The sequence below is a fragment of the Sminthopsis crassicaudata genome, chromosome 1, assembly GCF_048593235.1.
Source record: "Sminthopsis crassicaudata isolate SCR6 chromosome 1, ASM4859323v1, whole genome shotgun sequence".
Classification (NCBI taxonomy): domain Eukaryota; kingdom Metazoa; phylum Chordata; class Mammalia; order Dasyuromorphia; family Dasyuridae; genus Sminthopsis; species Sminthopsis crassicaudata.
Window position 1 is genome coordinate 351,089,253 of NC_133617.1, and position 24,450 is coordinate 351,113,702.

General features: G+C 33.6%; 1 protein-coding gene across 1 annotated transcript in view; it reads right to left on the reverse strand.

Annotated features, from left to right (window-relative positions):
- Nucleotides 1-2,197: 2,197 nt before the first annotated feature.
- EXOC3 (exocyst complex component 3) overlaps nt 2,198-24,450 on the reverse strand; it is a 30,224-nt gene continuing 7,971 nt past the window's right edge. The window contains 14 exon segments of the mRNA XM_074279203.1: nt 2,198-2,849; nt 3,036-3,163; nt 4,187-4,237; nt 4,239-4,325; nt 4,327-4,350; nt 5,381-5,503; nt 8,084-8,234; nt 8,346-8,456; nt 10,132-10,232; nt 11,889-12,014; nt 13,253-13,370; nt 18,196-18,877; nt 21,713-21,932; nt 23,268-23,452. Coding sequence (XP_074135304.1) covers nt 2,678-2,849; nt 3,036-3,163; nt 4,187-4,237; nt 4,239-4,325; nt 4,327-4,350; nt 5,381-5,503; nt 8,084-8,234; nt 8,346-8,456; nt 10,132-10,232; nt 11,889-12,014; nt 13,253-13,370; nt 18,196-18,877; nt 21,713-21,932; nt 23,268-23,414 — 2,241 coding nt within the window. The 5' untranslated portion in view covers nt 23,415-23,452 and the 3' untranslated portion in view covers nt 2,198-2,677.

Genomic DNA, 24,450 nt, shown 5'->3' on the forward strand with positions numbered 1-24,450 from the left:
ACCCAACCAACCCTACAACAAATATGGAGAGTCAAGCAAAATAAACAAATGCCATACTGGTCCTACCTGGAAAGCATATCTTGGTCCCTTACTTCTCTCTCAGAATGTAGGAAGCCTTCAAAACACTGATTTTCTGAAATCATGGTTGACCATTGAATATCGTATACTGTATATTATTGCTTTTTGATCACTTCACTTGAAATCAAAATTATTCATTTTCACAATATTATAGTATAAATGGTTCTCCTGGTTCTGCTCACATTACTCCAATTAGTTCAAAGTGAGGTTCAAGTGACACTGGCTACCTCCACCGTTCCTCCTTAAGAGAGACTACTGCCACTCCCTCATTCTGGTATAGGCCCCATTTCTTCTGGAGTGTACCTTTTCCTCTTTTTTTTTTTTTTCTCCAAGAATAAAAATCACTTTTAAGACTAAAAAAAAAATCCCAATCTCCATGTTGATTCTGGGGCACCTGCTGATATTATAATTCTTAGGAGATTATGGTGTCTTTCCCTCTTTTTTCCATTAGATTACAATCTCTTCAACCTTCTGACTGATCACTGACATTTTCCTATGCTTTTTATTTCAATATTTCAAAGTTTCTATTCATCTCCAGTTTTTTCATTAGGAATGTTTGCAAGTTCTTTGCTTCCTTAAAGGTCTATTTTTTCCTAACTGTAGAATGGCATTATTTTGGTAAAAGTCTATATATTTTACTTTTTGGATTACATTCTATGTTCTCCATTATCTAACAGTAATACTTGCTAAATCTCAGGTAATCCTGAATATGTTAGAATTATATAGTAGAATTTCTTTCTGGCAAATGCAGTATTAGTTATATAATATATAGTTAGTAATATAGTTATTATTGTTTTTCTTTACCTGGAAATTCTAGATTTTGACTATAATTTTTCTGGGAGTTATTTTAAATATTTTTCAGAAGTGGAAACTGGTGGGTTTTACTTCGCCATTTGGTTCTGAAAGATCTGGACAGTTTTATACTATCTTTGAAGATGATGTTTGGGGCATATCAGCTCTCAAGTAGTCCAATAATTTTCAAATTTTATCTCCTTGATGTTTTCCTAGTCTGTTGATTTTTTTTTTTTAACATCTAACATTTTCTTCTCTTCTTCAGTTTTTTTTTTGTTTTTTGTTTTTTTTTTTTTTGCTGCTTTAATATCTCATTTCATGAAGTCATTAACTTGTTTGGTACATTTAAATTTTTACTGAGCTTGTTAATTCTTACCAAGTTTCTCTTTCATATTATTTTTCTTCAGTTCTTTCCTCTAGTACCATTTCATATACCTAATCTTATTTAAACTCTTGCACCACTTCTAAGAATTCTAAATGATCTCATGGCAAACTGCTTTTGAGGCTTTGATTGGGTTTTGGAGTTGGTCTCTTCCAAGTCTTGGGCATTCCTGAACTAGCTCTTTATTTTGGTTGTCATTTAGTCATTTTTCCAGGAATATTCTCTGGGCAATCTGGTGTTGCTGGCCTAAGAATTCCAAGGTGTAAGAATGAGATCCAAGTAACCCATGCTTGAAGGTGTCTGGGTGCTGAACCCAAATTCTCAGCCCTTCTGGGAAGTGCCAGCAACTATTGGCTGAGAAGCTGGGTTTAAGTTTTCAGTCCACCCTCATTCCATAGTTCTTGTCCTATCACTTGGCCTATAGGTCAAATTTATGATACTGGGCTAGAGAGATGACTCTCTATGGCTTCTCCTTTCATTTCCCAATCACTGCCCAGTTCAAGGCAATTAGTATTGCAATAGTTGTTAGGGAAAATAGATCATATTAGTTTCTCCTACTGTCATCTTGGCTGATCTTCCCTGTCACTATCTTTTGTAGAAATTTCATCAACCAAAATGAAGCCAAGAAAGAAAGTTAGTCTGGAGTAAGAAAAATCAGTTTTTAGTAAATAATCATAACAACTCACTCTGGCTTAAAATGATTAATTACTGGTGTTTCCACTCATATATCCTGATGTGAATTGTTCGAAGAGAAACAAAATTGAGAAGGTATATAAAAATGAATTAAAACTAGCTGTATTTGGTACAGTAATATATTAGAGGAGAGAACATTGCTTTATGATAATAAGTATCTAAAATCCTTATGAAGACATCATAATAAAGCATCACACTCATTTTTCAACTGGGAAAGTTTTGTAGAGTTTTTTAAAACAAAGCCACAGCAAGTATTTGAAAATGTTTAATCAAGAAGCACATGTACAAAACAGGGTGTTCATCAAACTTTTAATTAAACAGAAGTGCTTTATAAGCAGTGAAAATTAATGAATTCAGAATCTGACTGTACAGTTCATTACTTCTGAAAACCTTTTAAAATCATTTAGACACTAAAGAAACCTGATAAACATTTCTGAATTTTGAACAACTTTACAAAGTACATTCATCACAAAAGTGGATTTGAGCAAATACAATTATTGTTAGTTTGATACAATGCACACTGGCCATCAGAATGCCTCATTCTTCAAATGGCCAGACTAGCAATAATCTTTGGGGTCAGATAAGCCTAAAACAATCCTTGTCAGCCCCAGAGCAAGCAGTTACAAAATTATGTCTGAATTAGTGTAAGTCACACTTAACTTAATCATTTCTAAAGATGCTGATGGTGAACTGCAAGAAAAATTATACAGAAACTAGAGACTGCCTGGTTAGTTACTTAAGAAGTTTAGTCACATTCAGTGAAGGAACAATAATGTCTTTAAAAATTGGCACATAATTTGGATTTATTTGAGTTGGACCTTGTTCCAGAGTTTCAATAATAGTTTGTTTCAACTCTCTACTAGCATCTCCTCTCACTGTCAGCAAAGCTGCGATGTGATCATCTCTGAAAGAGAGAAAGGAAAACAGTAAAAGTATTAGATCAAGTCTGAACACACTGCAAACAAAAGAACAATCGTTTACATAGCACATGGTATCTGAATTTAGTACTGCCAGCTTGTAGGGAAAAAATATGGAGCAAGTCAAGGCTCCACAAACAGGAGTTGAAAATAGAAAACACAAATGTCATTACCTGATATCTGGATATTTACTGACTAGAGTGGAAATTTCAAGATAAAGTAGTGAAGGATCAGTCAGCTTAATAACTTCTGCAAGGGCTACAATACAATCACAGTGTCCATATGTATCCTCTCCAAATCCCTATAAAATGCCATGTGAAGAACATAGGAAAATTATTTCCAATATTATTTTTTCATTTATTACAAAAAAACAAAACAAAACAAAAAATACCTCCCTTCTTTATGCTATAAATAGTAAGATGGCTAATAGCACGCAACTCCTTCAATTCCTCAGTGGGCTTAAGTTGACAAGGACCCAGTGACATTCAGTGGAAGGAACATCGTCCTTGGGTCCTGGCTTCAGACTGCTCGCTGTGTTACTTAGGAAAGGAATTTGCAACTCTTGAGACTTAGCTTCCACAGCTGCAATATGGGAATGATGATACTTGTGCTACCCACTTTACAGGATTATTCTAAGATGAGTGTTTTGCAAACCTTAAAATGAGACAAAGATGCAAGTAGTGCAAATATATCCTCACTTTACAAAGGAGGAAACTGAGTATGAGAGATGAAATGCCTTGCCCGGGGTCACATAAGCAATCTATCTTTCCTTTATGAATAACCATCAGTAATAATAATTTAAAGCCACAATTCTATAAAGCATTAAGATCGGCCATAAAATGACTAATATTTATTGCTTGATATGAAATCATACAGAATTTGGCAATGTGCCACCTTGACTAGTGGAAGCCTCATCTGGTCAATATGGGAATGCTTTTGCCTTTACTGTAATCTTCTCAGATTTTGTTTTTAAAATAAACTCTTCCATTTGTCTAAATATGCTTCAGCATATGAATTTAGAGAAAGGCTTTCTTTTTAATAGTTGCATGCTCTTAATTGTACTTATTAATTTTTTCTGTCACTTTTTCCTTCAACTTTTGACTTATCCAAAATCCAGAATACTATTTTGATCACACAAAAATAAAGATTAAGTAATCACTTGGTTTCTAGTTCCTCCATTCAGCTGGGCCCCCAAGTGTGTAAATCTCTCATACACACACACACACACACACACACACACATACATCCCACACAACTAGAGAATATCAAATCATAAGCTAAAACTAAAAGTGAATTAACAAAGCTACAGACCTAAAACACTTACAGAAGCAAGTTTTCTAAACAAGAATCTGAATTGCTCTGCTTCTTTGATCATTCCTTTCGCCACCCTCTTTGCGTTCTTCAGCATTCTTGAAAGAGATTCGCTTCTGCATGATGGCTCTAATGTACTCTACTACTACCCTTGCGGTGAGCTTCAAATGTCATTTTCTGCAGGGGAAAAACATATGAGATTTCCACAAGTTACGGCAGTATATATATTATTTTCTTTCTACTTTGTTAAGGATTGTATACACTTTCAAAGTTTTTACTTCTGAATGGCAGAGAACAATCTGAAGGGATAAAGAGTGGAAAAACATGATGGTAGTTCATTGAATACAGTCAGAATATAGAGAATAGCTGGACTGGGAGAAGGCTGTTCCCCTGGAGAATCTGTGATCTAAGACAGCAGGAAAGATGCTTTGAGACCTCACAGAGTCTTCACTAATAGAGAATTAATAGGTGTTCATTTTGTTCCCCATTTGATCCTTCAGTGTCTCACTGCCATGAAATTCTTTGCTCAGGGCGCACCTAAAGGTCCTACTCTTGAGGAGCTTACATTGTTTGGGAGAAGACCACACACATGTGCACACCCACACGCTTTATACAAAATAGAGAGCAGTTAAACCTAAGGTAGTTAGAGAGAGAGGACACTAAGAGTTGGGGTGGAGAATGAAGAAAGGATTCATGCACAGATGAAGGCGACTGAGTTGTATCTTGAAAGAAAAAGATGGACTCTATGAGGATAAGGTGGGAGTAAATTCCAGATATGGGGGATGCAAGTACAAAGGCACAGGGATAGGGAAGTGGGTAACATGGATGAGGAACAGAAAGTCTGTGTGGCTGGAAGACATTAGGGGGGAAATAACCAATGAGACTCAAAAGACAGGCTCAGGCCAAGTTGTTTAGGACTATAAAAAGGAGTTTTTATTTTAACCTAGAGGCAACAGGAAGTCATAGGAATTGGTTGAGTAAGGGAGTAAGTACTTGAGCAAACGTATTTTAAGAGCAGTATGTAGGTTAAAGTGCAGACTCTATGTATTGTACTTTTGTGAACTTAATCTATGATGTTTTGTCCATCTCTACAAATGGCAATTAAGTAATAAATAAAATATTTAATAAAAATATTTATCCTAAATTTTAATAAAAGTATGAAAAATAGTTATGAAAATTTCCCCATGTGAACATGTTTTATTCTTACCTTCTTATAGGGCTTTTTAATTTTAGCAAAGTCATTAAAATAATCTTCCACAGTAACACAAATTGTATCCACAGCATTTGACCCCATCAACCATTTCTTTGTCAGCAACTCACTGAGATGTGGCTAAAAAAAAAAAAAAATTCAAATTTTAATCTATAGAAAATTTTATGTTTACTCTTTAATTTAATTATCAACTATGTAACATATAAACTAAATTCAACTTTTCTTCTATTTCTAGAAATGAAAAATTACTATACTCTAACACCTTTAAATCAACATTCTATTGGAAGAATGTATAACATAATTTATTTACACATTACATCTGACATATTCAAAATTTCCAAAAGAGAAGTATTTAATAATACTTTAATAATTTATATGTCTCAAACAATTTACTTTCTCTCCTCTGAGGCAATTGGGGTTAAGTGACTTGCCCAGAGTCACACAGCTGGGAAGTTTAATTGTCTGAGGCCACATTTGAACTCAAGTAGTTCTGACTTCAGCGCTGGTGCTCTATCCACTGTGCCATCTAACTGTCCCAACAATTTCCATTTTTAACAGGAAAGAAACACTAATAACTATTAAACAGCATCTGACTTTTATAGGTCTGAATAAAAATGTTGATCTGGTTATTTGAAGAAAATGTATAAATTCTGTGAAATTATTTAGTTTATCCTAACTGGGTTTGGTTTTCTTAGAGCATTTTGGGTTTGGACCAATGATTTCGTTGATGTAGAGAATTCCAAAATATTCAAATCCTAATCCAGATTGGCAACATATTGATAACTTAAGATTCTTTGAGAGTAACCCTAAACTACCTGCTCTGTCAACCTATTTCTTTTTATGCCCCCTGTCCACTAGGCACATGCTCTTCTGACTGTGTTTAATATAGTCACTATACTTAATGAGGTCCAATTTTGTTTCACTTTATACTTAGTTCATCAAGTTGCCATCCTATAAGCTGTTGCTACAGGTATACCCTTTCCTGCCCCTTCCAAATTTAGAACAATAATACCATTTTTTTATTACAGCTTTTTATTTACAAGATATATACATGGGTAATTTTTCAGCACTGACCCTTGCGAAACCTTCCGTTCCAACTTTTCCCTTCCTTCCTCCCACCCCCTCCCCCAGATGGCAGGTAGACAATACATGTTAAATATGTTAAAGTATATGTTAAATACAATATATATATATTATGTTAATTACATTATGTTTATATATGATTATATATGTTAATGAAAAAGGGTATATCATTTTATTACCCTCTAATTCTATTCATTATCACAATGACTTCAAATCAAAACCCCCTCCCTGGCTACCACACCCTCTATGTGATATTTTCCCTATTAGAATGTTAGCTCTCTGAAGGCAGGGACCTTCTTCTTTTTACATTTTTATCCCTACTATTACTTACCACAGTGCCCAGTAAGCACTGTGATTAATATTTTTTCTTTCATTCATTCATATTACTCGCTATAGCAGCAACCTGTCACAGAATCCAAAAGTCATAGTTCTACTTAAAAAAAAAAAAAAAAAAAAGGTCGAGGAGATTTCAAGAAAAATAAATGACTATAAAACCAAGTACCATACATATTTACATATTTGACTTTCCTTAGTGATAAATAACTGAACTTTATATGCAGTGATGATTTATTTTTCTAATAGAATCTTGCTAATGACACAAATTCTTTTATACCTTAGAGCAGATAAAAAAATTACTTCAGAAACTTTCCTTAAATGGCCAAAATTCCTTCCCATAGAACTTCAAAATCTATTTAAATGTTAGGACCAAACTAAATTAGGTTTCAACCAATTTGATCAAAATAACATATATTGGACAATTATATAGCATTTTACATTATTAATTAACTTTTAATGTCTATGTTATTTTTCTAAATAAGGATAGGGATCATGTTACATAAATCTTTGTAACCCCCAAAAATATTATTTTTGTAATTTTGTAATAGTAATTAGTAATTAATAGTTTTATGCATCCGCCACATTAGGTGTTCAATAAATATTTCTTCAATTAAAGGATGAATTTTCAGAAGGTAAGGCTAAAAATGCTAAAGGAAATGTTAACAGTATGATTTTCTTCAATTCGATAAACATTTATTAAGCACCTACTATATGCAAACAACTATGCTAAGTAATGGAGATACAAAAAGAGAAAATGATCTTGGTCTCTCAAGAAGCTCACCCTGCTGAGGGGTTGAGGTGGGATAATTCTTAAGTAAGTATATACAAAAGTGAATACCTTCTTTGGGAGGTCATAATGCAGTTATGCTTTGAAGGAAGCAAAGGATTCCACAAAGCAGAGAGGTGAAAAAGAAATACATTCCAGGTGCAGAAGGGTAATACAAAAGCATGGAGTCAGGAAGTAGGATGTGGTACAGTCCTTATACTTTGTAAATTACATTCCTGAGTATATCCTATGCTCAAGAATAGATTTTTTTCTTTTTCTTCCCCTTATTTTTCCTGAAATTCATTAAACAGCCTATCTTTTAATATTATTTATATTTTATATAACATAGAAATATAAATTAAACACATCAGATTTAGGAAATATACTCCAAAAATCCAAGACAGACAAAAGTTTCTTAACTATAATAGAATAATGAATAATACAATGTTTAGCACATAAACATGTGAGCAATCTTTTACATATTAAACTAGAGAATTATTAAGAAAAGCACTAACCTCCAGATCCAGGAAGACTTCATCTAGCAGGCTACTACAACCATCCTTTGCAATGGTATCTAAGATCAGATCCATGCTAGGTTGGCACACTGAGACTCCCTCATCTGTTTCATTTTTCAAATACTTCCTTTTTAAGCTGACTATTGACTCTCTGTAACAAAAAAAGATTTGTTGCAGTCAATCTTTTGTTTGATAAGATAGCTATTCTATATATTTCCTTATTAATTAGTTGATTTTCACAAGTAATAAGAGTAAAACTTACTTAAAGGTCTGGCAATTGTTGATGACTGCAATCATATACTGAACATAGCAGTGTGGATGTTGCCGATTTCTTAGGTGCTCTTCTTTATATAATTGTGCCTCATCTTTATATCTGAGGAAATAAAACCACACACCCAAATAAAATACCAAGTTTAGCATCAAGGACATTTTTAAAATTATGATCATTTTGTATCTATAGTGGTTCTTTAGTCACCTTTACTTAGATGTTGAATCTTTCCAAGTAAATATATTTTGATTACTTATATTAATCTAATTCATAAGTGCCTACAATATGCTAAGCACTGGAAAGATTTAAGCAATGGAAGATTATTCTATTATTGCTGATTATTTCTCACCTAAGTAGAGCCTCTACTAATTTGATACCTGACTAAAAATAGCAAGGGACCATGAAAGTCATGTAAACAAATTTTCCACTTATTGCAAAAATCCCTTCTAAAATATCACATCTAAATTCTGTATAATTACTTTTAATGTTGAAGAGCTGATTCCTAAAGCATGATATAAAAATTCTGCTCATTGCAAATTATCTTTATATAGGATTTTCACCTGAGATGATGATGATGAAGATGAAGAAAAGGAAGAGGAAGAAGGAGAAAGAAGGGAGAAGAAACAGCAGAAGAAGGAAAAGAAAGAAGAAGACACCAATGATTTGTTTCATTCATGGATTTACAGGACACGCTATCGAAAATTTTGCTGCCTGCTAGTAAAAAGCTTTGATCCTCTTTCAAGGCTGTTCACAGTAATATTCCAAATGACCTTCTAGCTTTCTTTCGTGCAACACTCCTTAAAATATGTGACATTTCAGATACATGGAACAGCTTTGTGAAGATGAATGAGTTTTCTTCTTCTCTGTCCATTGAAGTCCTTCCTTCAAAGCCCAATTAATGAGTCATCTCCTCTATAAAGCTTTCCCTGACTCTCCTATTTATCTTAAGTAAAAACGATAATCCCTCTTTCCTCTTTTCTTTCAACAGTTCAACAATAATAGATCCCTATTAAGGCAAATAATAAATCCCTTAAAGTGGTTACATTATTTGAATTTGCAGCCAATTTTTTGGGATACAGCCAATTTTTAAAACATAATTTTACATAATCATAACTTTGAAGAGTGTAAATATAAATAAATTCAACCACTTTATTGGATTCTTTAATGGCACTAAATGAGATTACACTGTATCTAGCTGAATTAATTTCTTGCACCAATTTCTAATTTTCCCTTACACCAGTTATTTGTATATATGTCTTCTTTCACTCTTTAACATACAAGCTCGATGGGGGCAGCTTGGTGGCGCAGTGGATAGAGCACCAGCCTTGAATTCAGGAGGACCTGAGTTCAAATCTGGTCTCAGACACTTAACACTTCCTAGCTGTGTGACCCTGGGCAAGTCACTTAACCCCAGCCTTGCGGGGGGGGGGGGTTCCTCTCATTAGTAAGAAATGGCAATTTTCCTTTTTAAATGCATAACAATAATATGGGCTAAATGAAAAGATTAATAGCAGAAGGTACTCAGTCCATGAGATAAGAGCCAGAATTTAAACTTAATAGTGTCATGATTTAAATTGGGTAAAATATACCAAGATATAGGATCTGCTATCTAAAAAGCTTTACAATTAGCTTCAAAAGGAAGCCATAATGCCCAATTGCATCTAAAATTTTCAATTTCTAAACAAGAATAAAAATAAACCAATTGACTTTTTCCAAAGTATCAGACAAATTAACAGAAAGTAACACTTTTTAAAGAAAGCATATTAACAAAAATTCTTACCTACTCAAGAAAGAATTCATTTGCTGAAGACATAAAAGAAGCACTTTGGTTTTCAAATCTTCACTTATCTGTGCAGCAACTTGAAGATTCTGTTCAAACATCTAAAATCACAATTTAAGATGAATTTTGCTATTTATTTAGCAATTCACTAAAACATTTATAGATCAAACTCTTTTTACAATACAGAAATCTTTAAAATCTGGCCTTATCTTTGAAGAGAAGTCCACATATGCCAAATATGATGAACTAAAGGATATGTAACCTCTATTACTTAATCTTCCAGTCAGTAATACTATTCACTTTCCATATTGCATTTTGGGAATAGTTAACCTACTTCTAGAACACTGTACACAAAGTCCTCACTGGTGATTATGTTTCTGAGGTTCACAACTAACTACAAACAACCAATAATAGCAGGACAAGAAGCAGCCTCCTCTAGAAAACCTTATAAAGCTCTGTTGAATTTTTCACATCACTAGGGTAAGCCAACACTAGCCTGTGGCAAAGTTTATTAGTTCACAAAAGCATAATAATAAAAGTCCTTATAACTTAAAAAACTGATTCCTCCTTTGTACATACTACTGGTACCATACCTGGGCCCTTTCTTCTTCCTAGCTTCCACTCACAGGGCTTTGGGCTGCCGGTAAGGATACAGAAAACAAATAAAGCTTTGCAAAGAATTTACAAATGTCATACACAGTATGGTTGGTTTTAGGAAACAATGTCCTAGGGAGGTGAAAAGAGGAGGGTAAGGAAAACTAGATGACTTCTTACTTAGAATAAGAAGTAATGGCAGGAAACTAAGAGTTAAGTCATAACTCTTGGTCATAACCAGGGCAAATATATAAGATAATCTTTTGTCCCCAGGCAAGAAGATGAATTAATAAAATGATGAATAATAAAGAGACAAACAACTTTACCTGACAATACTGAATTTAAAAAAAAATTAAATCTACAATTTAGAGATAACATATACAGGATATGTTGTTAACATCTAATAATAATCAATCATCCTGGATTAAATTTACTATGTCAAATGATTCCTGGTTGACATACTTAAATTATAAAACTTAATATTTTTAAGAATGGTAATCACAAATTCAGAATTCACTATATTTCATTTAGACAGAATTCGGGATAACTGGCACCTACTGCATTATGGAATGTATGGCCATGGCAAAAACAGCAGTCCCCCAGGTCTTTATTTGAAAAGATATGTTCTGCAGCAACTCAAGTGGTTCAGGATAAAATCATATTTGTCTTAATCATGTATTATTGTTTGTGTTATAGGTCCTCATGAAAGGAAAATTTGACTGCTTCAATTCATTTCAACAAGCATTTACCAAATACCTTATGATGGAAAGGCCCTGGACCAAGAGCTCAGATGGGAAATGACAAGGGCCTGAAATACAGTGGCACTTATGCAAGAGGAGAGAAAACAAAGTATATAAAAGATGTCGTGGTCTAACTGCATATGTAGACTGAATGAGATAGAGAGAAATCAAGGATGATTCCACAGTTGTGAGGCAGGGTAAGATTAGCAATACTAATACTAGATGGCTTCCAAGCAAAGTATGATCTTGCTGCAACTATTATTTTCACATCTATAAAACAAAGGAATTAATATGATCTCCCATTATAACATTCTTCACTCTGAATGGTAAGAAAGCGACGTTTAAAAGTTTTGGTTTTATATACAGATTCAATGTACTCATAAATCAGGAACAATGAACAAAAATGCCAGCAATGGATCCTACCTGGAAAACAATAGCAGGGAGTGTAGTCTGATAGAAACCATCTTGATCGGCTTCAGGTTCAGTTTCTTTAATCCAGTCTTTCTTATCAGTTTCTAGTGCTTTTCGTAACCAGGCAATAATGTTTGACTGAAGGAAAGATAATATAACAATGGGGAAAAAAAAAACCAAGACATTTCTAAAAAAGGCAAAAATGACTAAATCAGTGTTCATTCTCCAACTGTGAAAAGCCACAGTGGACAGTATGAGTGAAACTGAAATCTCACTGAAATCTCTTGAACTTTCTCAGTAAATTTGGTCAATTTTCAAAAAATGAAGCTAAGGAAAGTAGCATGATCAAAATATAAAGTCTAAAAGATGAACAGGAAAAACAACAGATAGACTGAACATAATATTGTAATCAAAATGAGGTCTAGAGGAGGAGTGAAGTCAGCAGAAAGAATTTATAATTAGATTTACAGAAAAAATAAGAAAGCTTTCCTAATACAGTTTATTTAAACAATGTTGGAAGGCAGAAGCTTAAAGCAAACTTTGAATTCATCATAATTGATGACAAACATGGGCCAGTCATGCAAAATGTTCCTTTTTATTAGGGCAGATGTTTACTGACTTCATTTAGAACTGTAATTGCTCAATGCTGTCCTTTACCTTCCCCTTAAAAATTATCAGTCTTCTGAGGCTCCTCATTTTTTTTTTTGTTCACTACCTTTGACTTCCACAACCACACAAAGTTAGATTTGTCCCTCTTCTACCCAACTTCATAAGAATACTTGTAAAGCTTTATGAAGAAAGTATTTTTGTGGTTTAAGCAGAGTCCATTTTAACAGATGAATTACCTTAAATTCTGCCTGACTGCTCATTTAACAGTGAAAGTAAGAATCAACCTCTGCTCCCTAAAGTCTCTTCCCCTTCTTTTATATTACCTCTCTCTTGTATTCAATATGTTAACAGAAGTTAAATCAGGGAAGTCTCCAGAGCAGGAGTTTAAGAAGTATGGGATTTTTAGTCAATTCTGCTTATCAACTGACACATTAACATTTCTAAGTTCAGCTTCAGTGAAGAAGCTATATCATTTGCTACTTTCAACCATAAATTTCAAAGCCTAATAGGAAAATGTACCTTGCATCCTATTTCAGATGTCAAAGAGACACTAATAAAAAGAAGCAAAGGTTGGACATAAACATCCTTAAAACCTTCTAAAGTACATTTTAAAGGCAGCTTTTTTTTCCCCCTTTGACAGCTATTATGTTAAAACTATTTACTATGTATACATTAAAGCTACTGAGAGCCACATATTATTTACTAATATTAATATTACTATAGAACAGGTCTTATTTGCATGCAATTGCACATGCCAGTTTACTCACTGTAAGCGTTGACATATATGTGTCGAGAAGGTCAGAAACCACATTTTGTGAAATTAAGGGCTGCAAGGTATTTATATCCACTTCTGGGGCCAGTTCCAAATTTCCCATCATTTCTGCACTACATTGTACCAAAACAAGATTGACCAATTACAAATGAAGAAAGAAAAGGGAAAAAAAAAACTCTTAAGTCACAGGAAATGTTGCTTTTTTTTTTTTTTGCTCCATATTGCTATATATTACCATTCATTTTGGTCTAAAAATTAATCCTAACAGAAATTGCAAGTGAATTTTGAATGTAAAATTTAAAAATAGTATCCATATTTTAAAAAGAAAAATCTCAAATGGAGAATATACCAAATGAATTAATGCTTCATTGTATTCTCTTGCTATAATAATGCCTCATCATCAACCTTCCATCTACTTTTATAGAGTTCACAAATGGTCCACATACATTATCCTATTTGAATTTCACAAAAACCAAATAAGGCAAACATTATACTGACCATACCATGATCAAATGACTAAAAATGAGAATAAAAGCCCAGGTCACACCCTCTTTCCTCCCTTCTCATGTCAGTTAAATAGCCTCCTGGGAAAATCCAATATTCTATGTAAAAAGCAGAGTGGTATGGTTAAACACACACACACACACACGTCATCATAGTATTTATATTTTGTGTGTCAGGCTAATTATATAATTTGGCTATTAGAATTGTTTGATTTTTTTTTTTAGGCTATTACGTAGTTGAGCTATTCAAATTAAGCACTGATTTATATATGACATATATAAGATTTATATATAAGACTAAAAATGAGGACAAAAAAGCAAAAAAACAGAGACCTCAAAGCCCCAAAAGTTGAGATGTCACAAAATCCATACATGTTATTAAATGACAATCCCTTGGGCCTTTTAGGAGATGATTTATTTTTATTTTTGCACAACTCTTGACAAATGTGATAATCTTGTTTCCCAGGTCACAGCACATTAGAAATGGTTTTTGTGTGTTTGTATGAAACATTAGGGATGGATTAATAGAGCAGTGAAGAATGATAAATGATGAGAGAACACAAGGACAAATGACAAAAACCAAACAAATTCAAAAAACACAGTTTGCTAATGTATGTAATTAGAAACAAATAGTTATAAACCTTTGAATGTGGCTTCAAACTGTACCACTGAACTAAAACTGCTCTCTCTAAAGTTAGCAGCAATTTCTAAATTGCTACAGCTGATAACCTTTTCTGAGTCCTTTAAAAAAAAAAAAAAAAACTTCCCTGAAGCTTTTGGTACTGACCATCTCCTTCCTCTTATATACTCTTTCCTCCTCACAAGTTCAGACATTCCTCTCTTTTGGTTCCCCACCAAAGGATTTAATTTCCTTTGTGAGATAATCATCCATATTCTACCCACATACTCTAAGATTTAATCCTAGACATTCTTTCCTCCTTACTATCACTGGTGACTTCAACAGTTCTTATTAATTCAGTTAGCAGCTCTGTGCAAATGACTCCCATCATAGATTTATCCACTCTAATTTCTATATTAAGTTCCAGACCTTTATTATAATTTCTCTGCAATAATCTCAAACTGGATATCCCACAAGCATCTTATACTTACTTTGTATCAAGCAGAACTTAGTAATTTTTTCTCTTAACCTATCCTTTTTTCCAAAATCCCCTATTTCTTTTGAGAGAATTGAAATCTTTTTAGTTATTCAAATTCGCAACCTCAGTCATCCTCAATTATTCTTTCTCCTTTACCTCTTCCCCACATCCAATCAATTGTCCAATTCTGTCAATTCTACCTTAGTAGTTTTAATGTCCCCTTCTCTCAATTCATATTACACCACCCTACCTCAGTCCCTGCATCATCTTTAATCCAGACTACTGCAATACCTCCTTAGCAGTCTTCCAATCCATTCTTCAAAGGTGTCAAATAATCTCTGAAAGCAAAGATCTGATAATGTTGATAACTTGCTCAAGAAGTTTCAGTAGTTCCCTATTTCCTTTAGGGTAAAATACAAACTACTCAGCTTGGTATTTAAAGCCCTTTACAATCTGTTCCTTTGAAGTAATTATTATTTCCATTTTACAGATGAAAAAGAAGCCAAAAAACTTTCCCAAATTCGTGATAAGATTGAAAATTAAAAATATTTCAATTTGCCTAAACTACATCAGCAATACAAATCGTATCAAAACCAGTCCTTTAATAGAAAATTCCAGACAATTCTCTCCTTCATGCAATCTTTGTTCCAGCCAAATTAATATACTAGCTATTTTTAGCAATAAGTTTATAACCATACTTGTCCTTGTTTGACTTATAAATCCATAAGATTTTCAGTTTTCTTCCATGCTCAGTTCAGATGATCACTTCTTACAGGAAAACCTTCCTGATGCACTTAGAATCTCTTAACAGAGTCTGTAAGCTTGGTGTTTTTTTTTGTTTGTTTGTTTGTCTGTTTGTTTTTAAGGGGTTTTTTAAAAAAGTATTTTGATAAGTGAAACACAACATAATTTAAAAACATTTTTTTGATCACTGAAACCTTGCAACATATCTTGGGATTTATGGACTAGATTTCTTAAGGGCAATGGCCTTAAACCCAAATAATTTTGGCTTCCATTGATTGGTCAACAAGAGAGCCTAGGCCAAATCCAACTTTGGTCAGTTAGGGCCCTAACTGGCTCAGAATAAATGTAAATAAACAGAGGAGACAAGTAAAAAAAAGTTTTAAGTAACTTTGGCAAAGGAGCAGAATATAAAATAAACTCACAACAACCACTGGCCTTTCTATATATTACAAAAAAAAAAAAAAAAAAAAAAGATATAGAATGAAAAATTCCACTCAAAATAACTATATAATGTATAAAATATTTGGGAGCCCAGCTATAACACACACACACACACACACACACACACACACCCTTCTCCCTCCCTCTTTCTTTCTCTCTCTCTCCCCCTTCTCTCCCCCCTCCCAAGAAATAATCAAAGAATTAAATAATTAGAGACATTATTATTATTAATGGTGCTACTATCATCTCATTCACTAAGGCTAACTTCATGGTTCTATGTCCTTCATGCCTACAATGCTGTTAGCTCAAATCTCACCATCTTTAAGAAGACTCTCTTGGTCTTCCACATGGTTAGTATCTTACCTTTGAGATTACTTTTCATGTATTCATTACCTATTATGTATGTAATTTTGCATTTTGTCCCGGTCATATAATTTCCTTCAGGGAGGAGATGATGTCGTTGCCATTTTTTTATACATTTAGCATAGTGCTTGGCATATAGTAAGAGCTTAATAAATACTCAATACCTAACAGTCATGCACATGATTGAATCATGCCAATATAATAAAAATGACAATACTACTTAAATTACTTAATCAGTAGCAAATAAAACTATCCAAAGATTATATCACAGAGCTGGGAAAAGATAGTAAAATTCAACTGAAGGAACAAATGAACAGTAATCTCAAGGAAAATAATGAAAAAGAGTAAAAAATGGAGGTCTAACAGTATTTGATATTAAACTTTATTACAGAATAATAACCATTAAAACTATTTGGTATTGATTAAAAAAATAGAAAAGCTGATCATGAAAAAAAATCAGAAAATCTACATAGTAAAAGGAACACATGGGTTTACTATTTGACAAAAACTACTGGTAAAACTAAAAAGCAATCTGGAAGAAATTGGGTTTTGCCCAACATCTTATACTACAGCAAAAACAAGCTCCAAATGCATAACATAATAAAGAAAAAGGAAAGATCTTCAACTGTTAAATGGGTTTGTAGTTTTGTTTGTTTAGTTTTGTTGTTTAGGTTTTTTTATATAAAAGGTAGTTCTCAAGGAAAGAAACCCAGGCTATCTGGAGCCATAGGAAAAACTTCCAAATTACTAATGAAATCAAATAAGTAATGAAATCAAAATTAAACAACTCTTTAGATTCTACCTCATGTACACTGTCTGAGATGAGAGGAAATGATAAATGTTTGAAGGACTATGGAAAAATAAACATATTGATTCACTATTAGCTAGGAGAATTATTCTAAAAGCTGGATGAGGATGCTGAATATGTGACTCATTTTTTGGTGAGGAATTACACTAGTCACCTGAAATTCTCTTTCAATTCTAAGGAGAACCTGACACCCAAAAGCAGGGATTCTCAAACTATGGTCTGTGGGCCAGATGCCGCTGCTGAGGACGTTTATGCAGCCAGCGAGGTTATGGCAAATGGGTTGAGGGGCGGGGACAGAGTGTGAGTTTTTGTTTTTACTACAGTCCGGCCCTCCAACAGTCTGAGGGACAGTGAACTGGCCCCTTATTTAAAAAGTTTGAGGACTGATGCTGTAAAGAAAAAGAACTCTGAATAACTTAAGAATATTCCTCAAAGCAATGATCAGATGTGATGAAGAAGACCAATAATGAAGTAAGCTTCTCACCTCTACACAGAGAAATGTTATTATAGAGGTATAGAATGAAGTACACATTGTTTGACTATGGTTATTTTCTGAAGAGAGGATTTTAAAAATGGGTAAAATAGGGTAGAATTGTAAGAAGAATAATTTAGGGACTGTGATGTTAAAAAAAAAAATAAGAAAAGAATGTCTATGATATTCTTAAAAATTCAGCCTAGAAAAGAAGGAAGTTCAAAGTTCAAAGACAAGCAGGACAACTTTACAACTAATGTGCCAAATTTATGATATACTTTAAAAATGTTGTACTTAATACAGATTCCTAATTTCATATATGCTCTTCTATTATTTTTTATATGTGAAAATATTCATTTTGTTGGTATCAAGTTCAGAAAAATAAAATATTTTAAAAAACATCTTAATAGATTAAAATCACATGTTTTTTCTCTATTCTTTTAGCACCTCACACACACAGCATTACTTGTTTTATAAATGCTAAGGGAATAAATATAAACTTCATCTTACCTTGTGTAAGTATTCAAAACCCAGGTTAAGAGGCTAACAATTTCATTTGCTTCTAGATCTTCTGAAGCAAGTTCCTGCATGCGTGTGGACAAAGCCTGATGGTACATAGTTAAAAGTTTTTTGAAAATATCATAATGAGGAGGAAAACATTGAACCATTAGGTTTTTTGCAACTAGTAAATCATCAAGAACATATTTCCGTATAATTTCCAAGTGACGAACAAGCCACATTTTGTCAGATTCTCTGGTATCTGCTTGGGTACCTTCAATTCTAGTTGTCACAGTTCTGTCCAAAATATTAAACATTTTTTCTTTCCACTTTTTGGGTCTCCCACTAGGAATGAATCCAGTTTGCTTTTTCCGGTCAAGCATACGCCTATCAATTTTTTCTTCTCTTTCAATTATCCTTACAACTGAAACAAGCAAGGTAGGATCCCGGCGAACAGTAACTAAGGACCTTTGCAAAACCATCCAGAGCTGCTTGCCTAACTCCTCAGAAAGTTTCTCCATGTCCCCAAAATAAAGTTTGATGAGAGTCATGTCATGAGTATTCTTGCTATCCATTCGGTACTGCTCATACATCAAACCATCCCGAGAACATTCCAGGTCCATGAGCTTTCGATGGGCTTGCAAAAATTCTCCTTGTTCAATTAAGTCTTGAGTTTCTCTGACAATCTCTGGTACTAAGGAGGGAAAAAAAAGAATTAAAATAGTATATAAAATGATGAAAGGAAAACAATTTAAACAAAAAGCTAACATCTACAGAACTGATTAGATAAAATTATAGTGTTTATAGAAGATTAAGACCAAAAAGCACCCTCTTAAAACCTCTATCCCAGGGGCAAATAGATGCACTGGATAGAACACCAGTCTTATAATAAGGAGAATCTGAGTTCAAATGTAGCCTTCAACACTTACTACTTACTAGCTATGTGATCTGGGCAAGTCACTTAACTCCAATTGCCTGAACTAAATAAACAAACAAACAAATAAATAAATAACCCAATCCCAATTCTGGCTTAGTTTGCTTACCAAAAGAAGAAATGTTTTCTAGTTTTCCCAGCAAAAATAAAATAGCAAATCATCTTTTCTATTCTTTTGAGTATTAAAAGTAAATGTCACAAATAGCAGGAAAGAGTAAGGGGTATTATTTTTTAAACAGATATTACTTGACTTAAAATATCAATAACACAAAAGTATATTGCAACATAAAATAAGATATGTCATCTAAGTGACTTGCCCCAAGTTACACAGAATGAAAGGTCATTAAGGCATTGTTCCATATAGAAAGGCAGTGTGATATAGACCTAAGGATACAGTCTAAGAAGTCAAATGGCCTAGTTTGTACTCCTAGGTCTACCATTAACTAGCTCTGTGAACTTGAGAAAACAAGAAGCTTTATGCATTTCAGTTTCTTCATCTGTAAAATTAAATTAAAAAACTAGACTAGAAAACTTCAATTTCCTTCTAATTCTAAAATTCTATGATATCCTAATTCCACAGTTTCTTTCGCTTTCTTAGCTTGGACATTATCCTAGCAGGCACCTTTGAAGGTGGCACTGATATATTGAAGAGCAACACTTTTTTGGCAATGTCCTAGGGGAGTTACCTAATAAAGACAATGACAATGTTTATAAGCATTACTTTGAGATGATTACAAATTGTGAGAAAAGTTAAATTTGTGATAATTCAATAAAGGCAATATGTGCTTCTTTACATGGCTTTGTACTCTGTTGCACTCCTTCAATATAGCCTAACAAAATATGTCACTTCTCACTAACGTGGCTCACTCACATGATAGTAGTCATCAATATCCAAAACTGTGAATAGATACTGTATAAATATTTTATCAATCAGAATGCAATGCATGTGCAATCAAGATTTGTACTTTAAAATGAGATTTCCATAAATGCAAAGTATCTAAAATTAAAGAATACCTAAATCAACTGATGCTGAGTGAAATGAGCAGAACCAGAAGATCACTATACACTTCAACAACAATACTGTATGAGGATGTATTCTGATGGAGGTGGAAATCTTCAACATAAAGAAGATCCAACTCACTTCCAGTTGATCAATGATGGACAGAGGTAGCTACACCCAGAGAAGAAACACTGGGAAGTGAATGTAAATTGTTAGCACTAATATCTGTCTGCCCAGGTTGCATGTACCTTCGGATTCTAATGTTTATTGTGCAACAAGAAAATGATATTCACACACATGTATTGTACCTAGACTATATTGTAACACATGTAAAATGTATGGGATTGCCTGTCATCGGGGGGAGGGAATAGAGGGAGGGGGGGATAATTTGGAAAAATGAATACAAGGGATAATATTATAAAAATATATATATAATAAAAAATTTAAAAAAAAAATAAAAAAAAAATTAAATTAAAGAATACCTACAATGTAATGGGTCCAGACAATAAGAGACAAAGTACTAATGCAATTTGGATAATGCTAGCTAAAATTTTCCTATATTAAACGGAGGGCATTTAGTACTATTCTGCTACATTATACTTAAGATAGTTTAGTCTGGATGCAGACTGAAGCACACTATTTTCACTTTTTTGTGTCTATTTTGTTTTCCTTTGGCCTATTCTTTCAAAGTATGACTAATCTGTAAATATGTTTTACATGATTGCACATATATAATCTATATTAAATTGCTTAACATTTCAGGAATAGAAGGAGGAAAAAAATCTGGAACTTAAAAATTTGTTTAAATAAATGTTAAAAGTTGTCTTTAGATGTTATTGGAAAAAGTAAAATACCATTAAAAATGATTTATAGAAAGGGACCTGTATGTGCAAGAATGTTTGTGGCAGCCCTCTTTGTAGTGGCCAGAAACTGGAAACTATGTGGATGCCTATCAATTTGAGAATGGCTGAATAAATTGTGGTATATGAATATTATGGAATATTATTGTTCTGTAAGAAATGACCAATAGGATGATTCAGAAAGGCCTGGAGAGACTTACATGAACTGATGCTGAGTGAAATGAGTAGAACCAGGAGATCGTTGTATACTTCCAACAACAATACCATATGATGATCAATTCTGATGGATGTGGCCATTTTCAACAATGAGATGAACCAAATCAGTTCCAATAGAGCAGTAATGAACTGAACCAGCTACACCCAGCAAAAGAACTCTGGGAGATGACTATGAACCACTACATAGAATTCCCAATCCCTCTAATTTTGTCTGCCTGCATTTTGGATTTCCTTCACAGGCTAATTGTACACAATTTCAAAGTCTGATTCTTTTTGTACAGCAAAACAACTGTTTGGACATGTATACATATATTGTATTTAATTTATACTTTAACATATTGAACATGTGTTGGTTAACCTGCCATCTTGGGGGGGGGGCAAAGAAGGGGAAAAATTAGAACAAAAGGCTTGGCAATTGTCAATGTTGTAAAATTACCCATGCATATATCTGGTAAACAAAAACTATTAATTAAAAAAAAAAGATTTATAGCATAAACATTAAATAATCTTCATACTCACCTGAAAAAATGTTTTTGAGATTTTCTACAGCAGCAGCCAGCTGGCTATGCTGTACTACTGCATCCTTTACATCCTTAAGATTTTCAATAGTGTTGATGCTCTGTCTCCAGTCTTTACTGACATCTGCTAGAGATTGCTGTATATCTTTTACATCATTTAATGCATTATGAAGCTGGCTCAAACCAGTCCGAACACCATCTAATTGTGACTGGATTGCAGCCTAAAAAGAAGGAGAGACATTGTAACTTCTAAGTGCATTCATCAGCAGCCAAGTACAGTACATTATTCTAGAAACTCCAAAGATAAATTTGGTTCCTATTCATCAGAAAGTGTCAGTGCTCCTTAATCAATAAACAGGATAATAAACAGATCTGCATGTCTGAAGCAGCATGTAAAAGAGTTTGGTCCACAGAAAGAAGCCATTTGTACATAAAATTATATGATTCAACTTCCTATGCTCCCTGTTGATACCACCTGAGAGATGGGCTACACTATTAGAAGTTAGAGTGGAAACTAGAGAAAGGGAAAGCAATTAAGTGACACCAAGGTGGACTCCTGCTGATGTTGTAGTACCTTCAAAAGTTGTCTACTTGTGGCAATGGAGATTTAAGTTTTTTAGAGAAAACAACAAAAAAGTTGTTATTAATGATAACTGGAGGACATGAAAAGAATCCAGTCACTACAAAGAAATGAGCCTCAGACTTAATTAAATAAGAGCTAATATTTATATAGCATTTACTATGTGCCAGACACTGTATTAAGTGATTTACAATTATTGTTTCATTTGATCCTTACAACAGTGCCAGGCAGAACTACTATTATCCTCATTTTACATATGAGGAAACTGAGAGCAAATAGACATGAAATGATTTGTTCACCTAGTAGTAAAAAGGATTGGGAGGATGCTCGACATATTGAAAAGATACGTGAAAAACTGCTGGTTTGCCCAGTTACTCAAGATAGTAAAACCTGACCAATTCAGACTAACTGGAATAAAGCCCAGTCTGAAAAAAAACACCAAAAACTAAAAACCTTTAACATGTTTATTGCCTCTACAAACTTTTAGTAACTCAATTTAAATCAACAAAGAGTAACTTAGTAAAGGTCTGTAAAAAGCCTGTTGAAGGGATAAGTAATTCATGCAGAAAACTGTAATAATTCTTGGTTTTATATATATACACACATACATACATATATATATACACATACATACATATATATATATATACATATGCATATCATTGAAATTATCTATTTGAAAGTATTTAAAAAGTGATACTCTTCAATATGACAAGCATCCTCCTAATCCTTTTTTACACTATTAATTTGTATTAGAAAAGGGTCTTTTAAACACACAAAAAATGTCTATTCCCTTCTTTTCCAAATAATTGTAAATTCTGAGTTTGCAAAATTGGCACCATTACATTTTTCTGCATAGTTAAAAATATTATGTATACATTAAATTCAATCACAGAATGAACCTAAATGTGAAAATAAAACCATTTGTTTTATCCCAAAATGAAACTCATCACATTTGATTATACTGATTTCATACCTTCAGTCTAGCCTCCACTGAGGCTTTTTTACGAGCCTCCCTTCTGCGATACTGTTCCACTTTATCTAGTTGGTCAGGTCTTTGAAGCATTCCAGCTACTCTTTGGACAGCTGTTGCTACTGCTTCCCGATCAGTTTCCTCCATCATCAGAAAAGTATTGTCATGCCACCATCATTTAAATGGCACTGGTGAAATATGAAAATGTAATTAATAAATTGCAAAAATGACTTCTTAAAATGGAACTGATTAACAAATGTCACTGGTTTGTCAAATAGCTGATTCTTACACTTGCTGAGGACTGTTAAGAAGTCCTCTGAATTTATTTTTTTGAGTTGCCACCTTTTCCAGAAACATAGGACCCAGAGTATGCAAGGGGACATGAATATATCAGAGACAAAGTCCATCCATAAAGCTGAGAGAATGTGTTGTCTGTGTCCCAAACCAGACTCCCTGGGTATCCTTGGGTGTCAAGACAAGCAGCTGGCACTACACAGAGAAACTGCTTGTGAAAATGGGACCTCCATAGATAAGTAGACCATTCTATTTCATATTCTAGCAGTTCTGAGAGAAACACAATGATGCTTTTGCCATTGCTGTGCTCTTCCCTAGAGAAGGGATTTTAGCCTTTCTCCACCTTCATTGTACCTTTCCCCCTCCCATACCTATAGGTAGAGATTTGTTTTCTCTTACTTCCTTTGTCCTATTGTTATAAACATGTAAACTTCTATATGGGATTGTAAACTCTTTGGGTTCCACATACATGTTCATTGATAAATATAATATTCTTCTTTAAAATATAATGTTCTCTGTGAGCAGGTTTCTTGAGGGACTTCTGGAGGCAGCCTTCTTTTCAATTCAGTGTAATTACCCCAAATGCAACCAGGAGTTAAAAGTCCATTATCCTTTATTGTCTCCTTCATTGGGGCTCTGCTAGTTTTTCTGGAGGCCTTCTGTAGTCTTGGTTCAGAGAGCTTAAGCTACCTTCTCTGGCTTGTGAATACCCGGGACTGAATCCTGGCTGAGGCTCAGAGAGCTTCTAGTGGGCTTGTCCTTTGGCCCTGAGAGCTCCTCCTTATATATGCTTTCTTAAAGGTGTGAATCTTGTAGAATTATATAGTAAGCACTAAGTACATGTAAATTAGAGAATCATTATCTCATCAATTCAATTGACTTGGCACCTTGT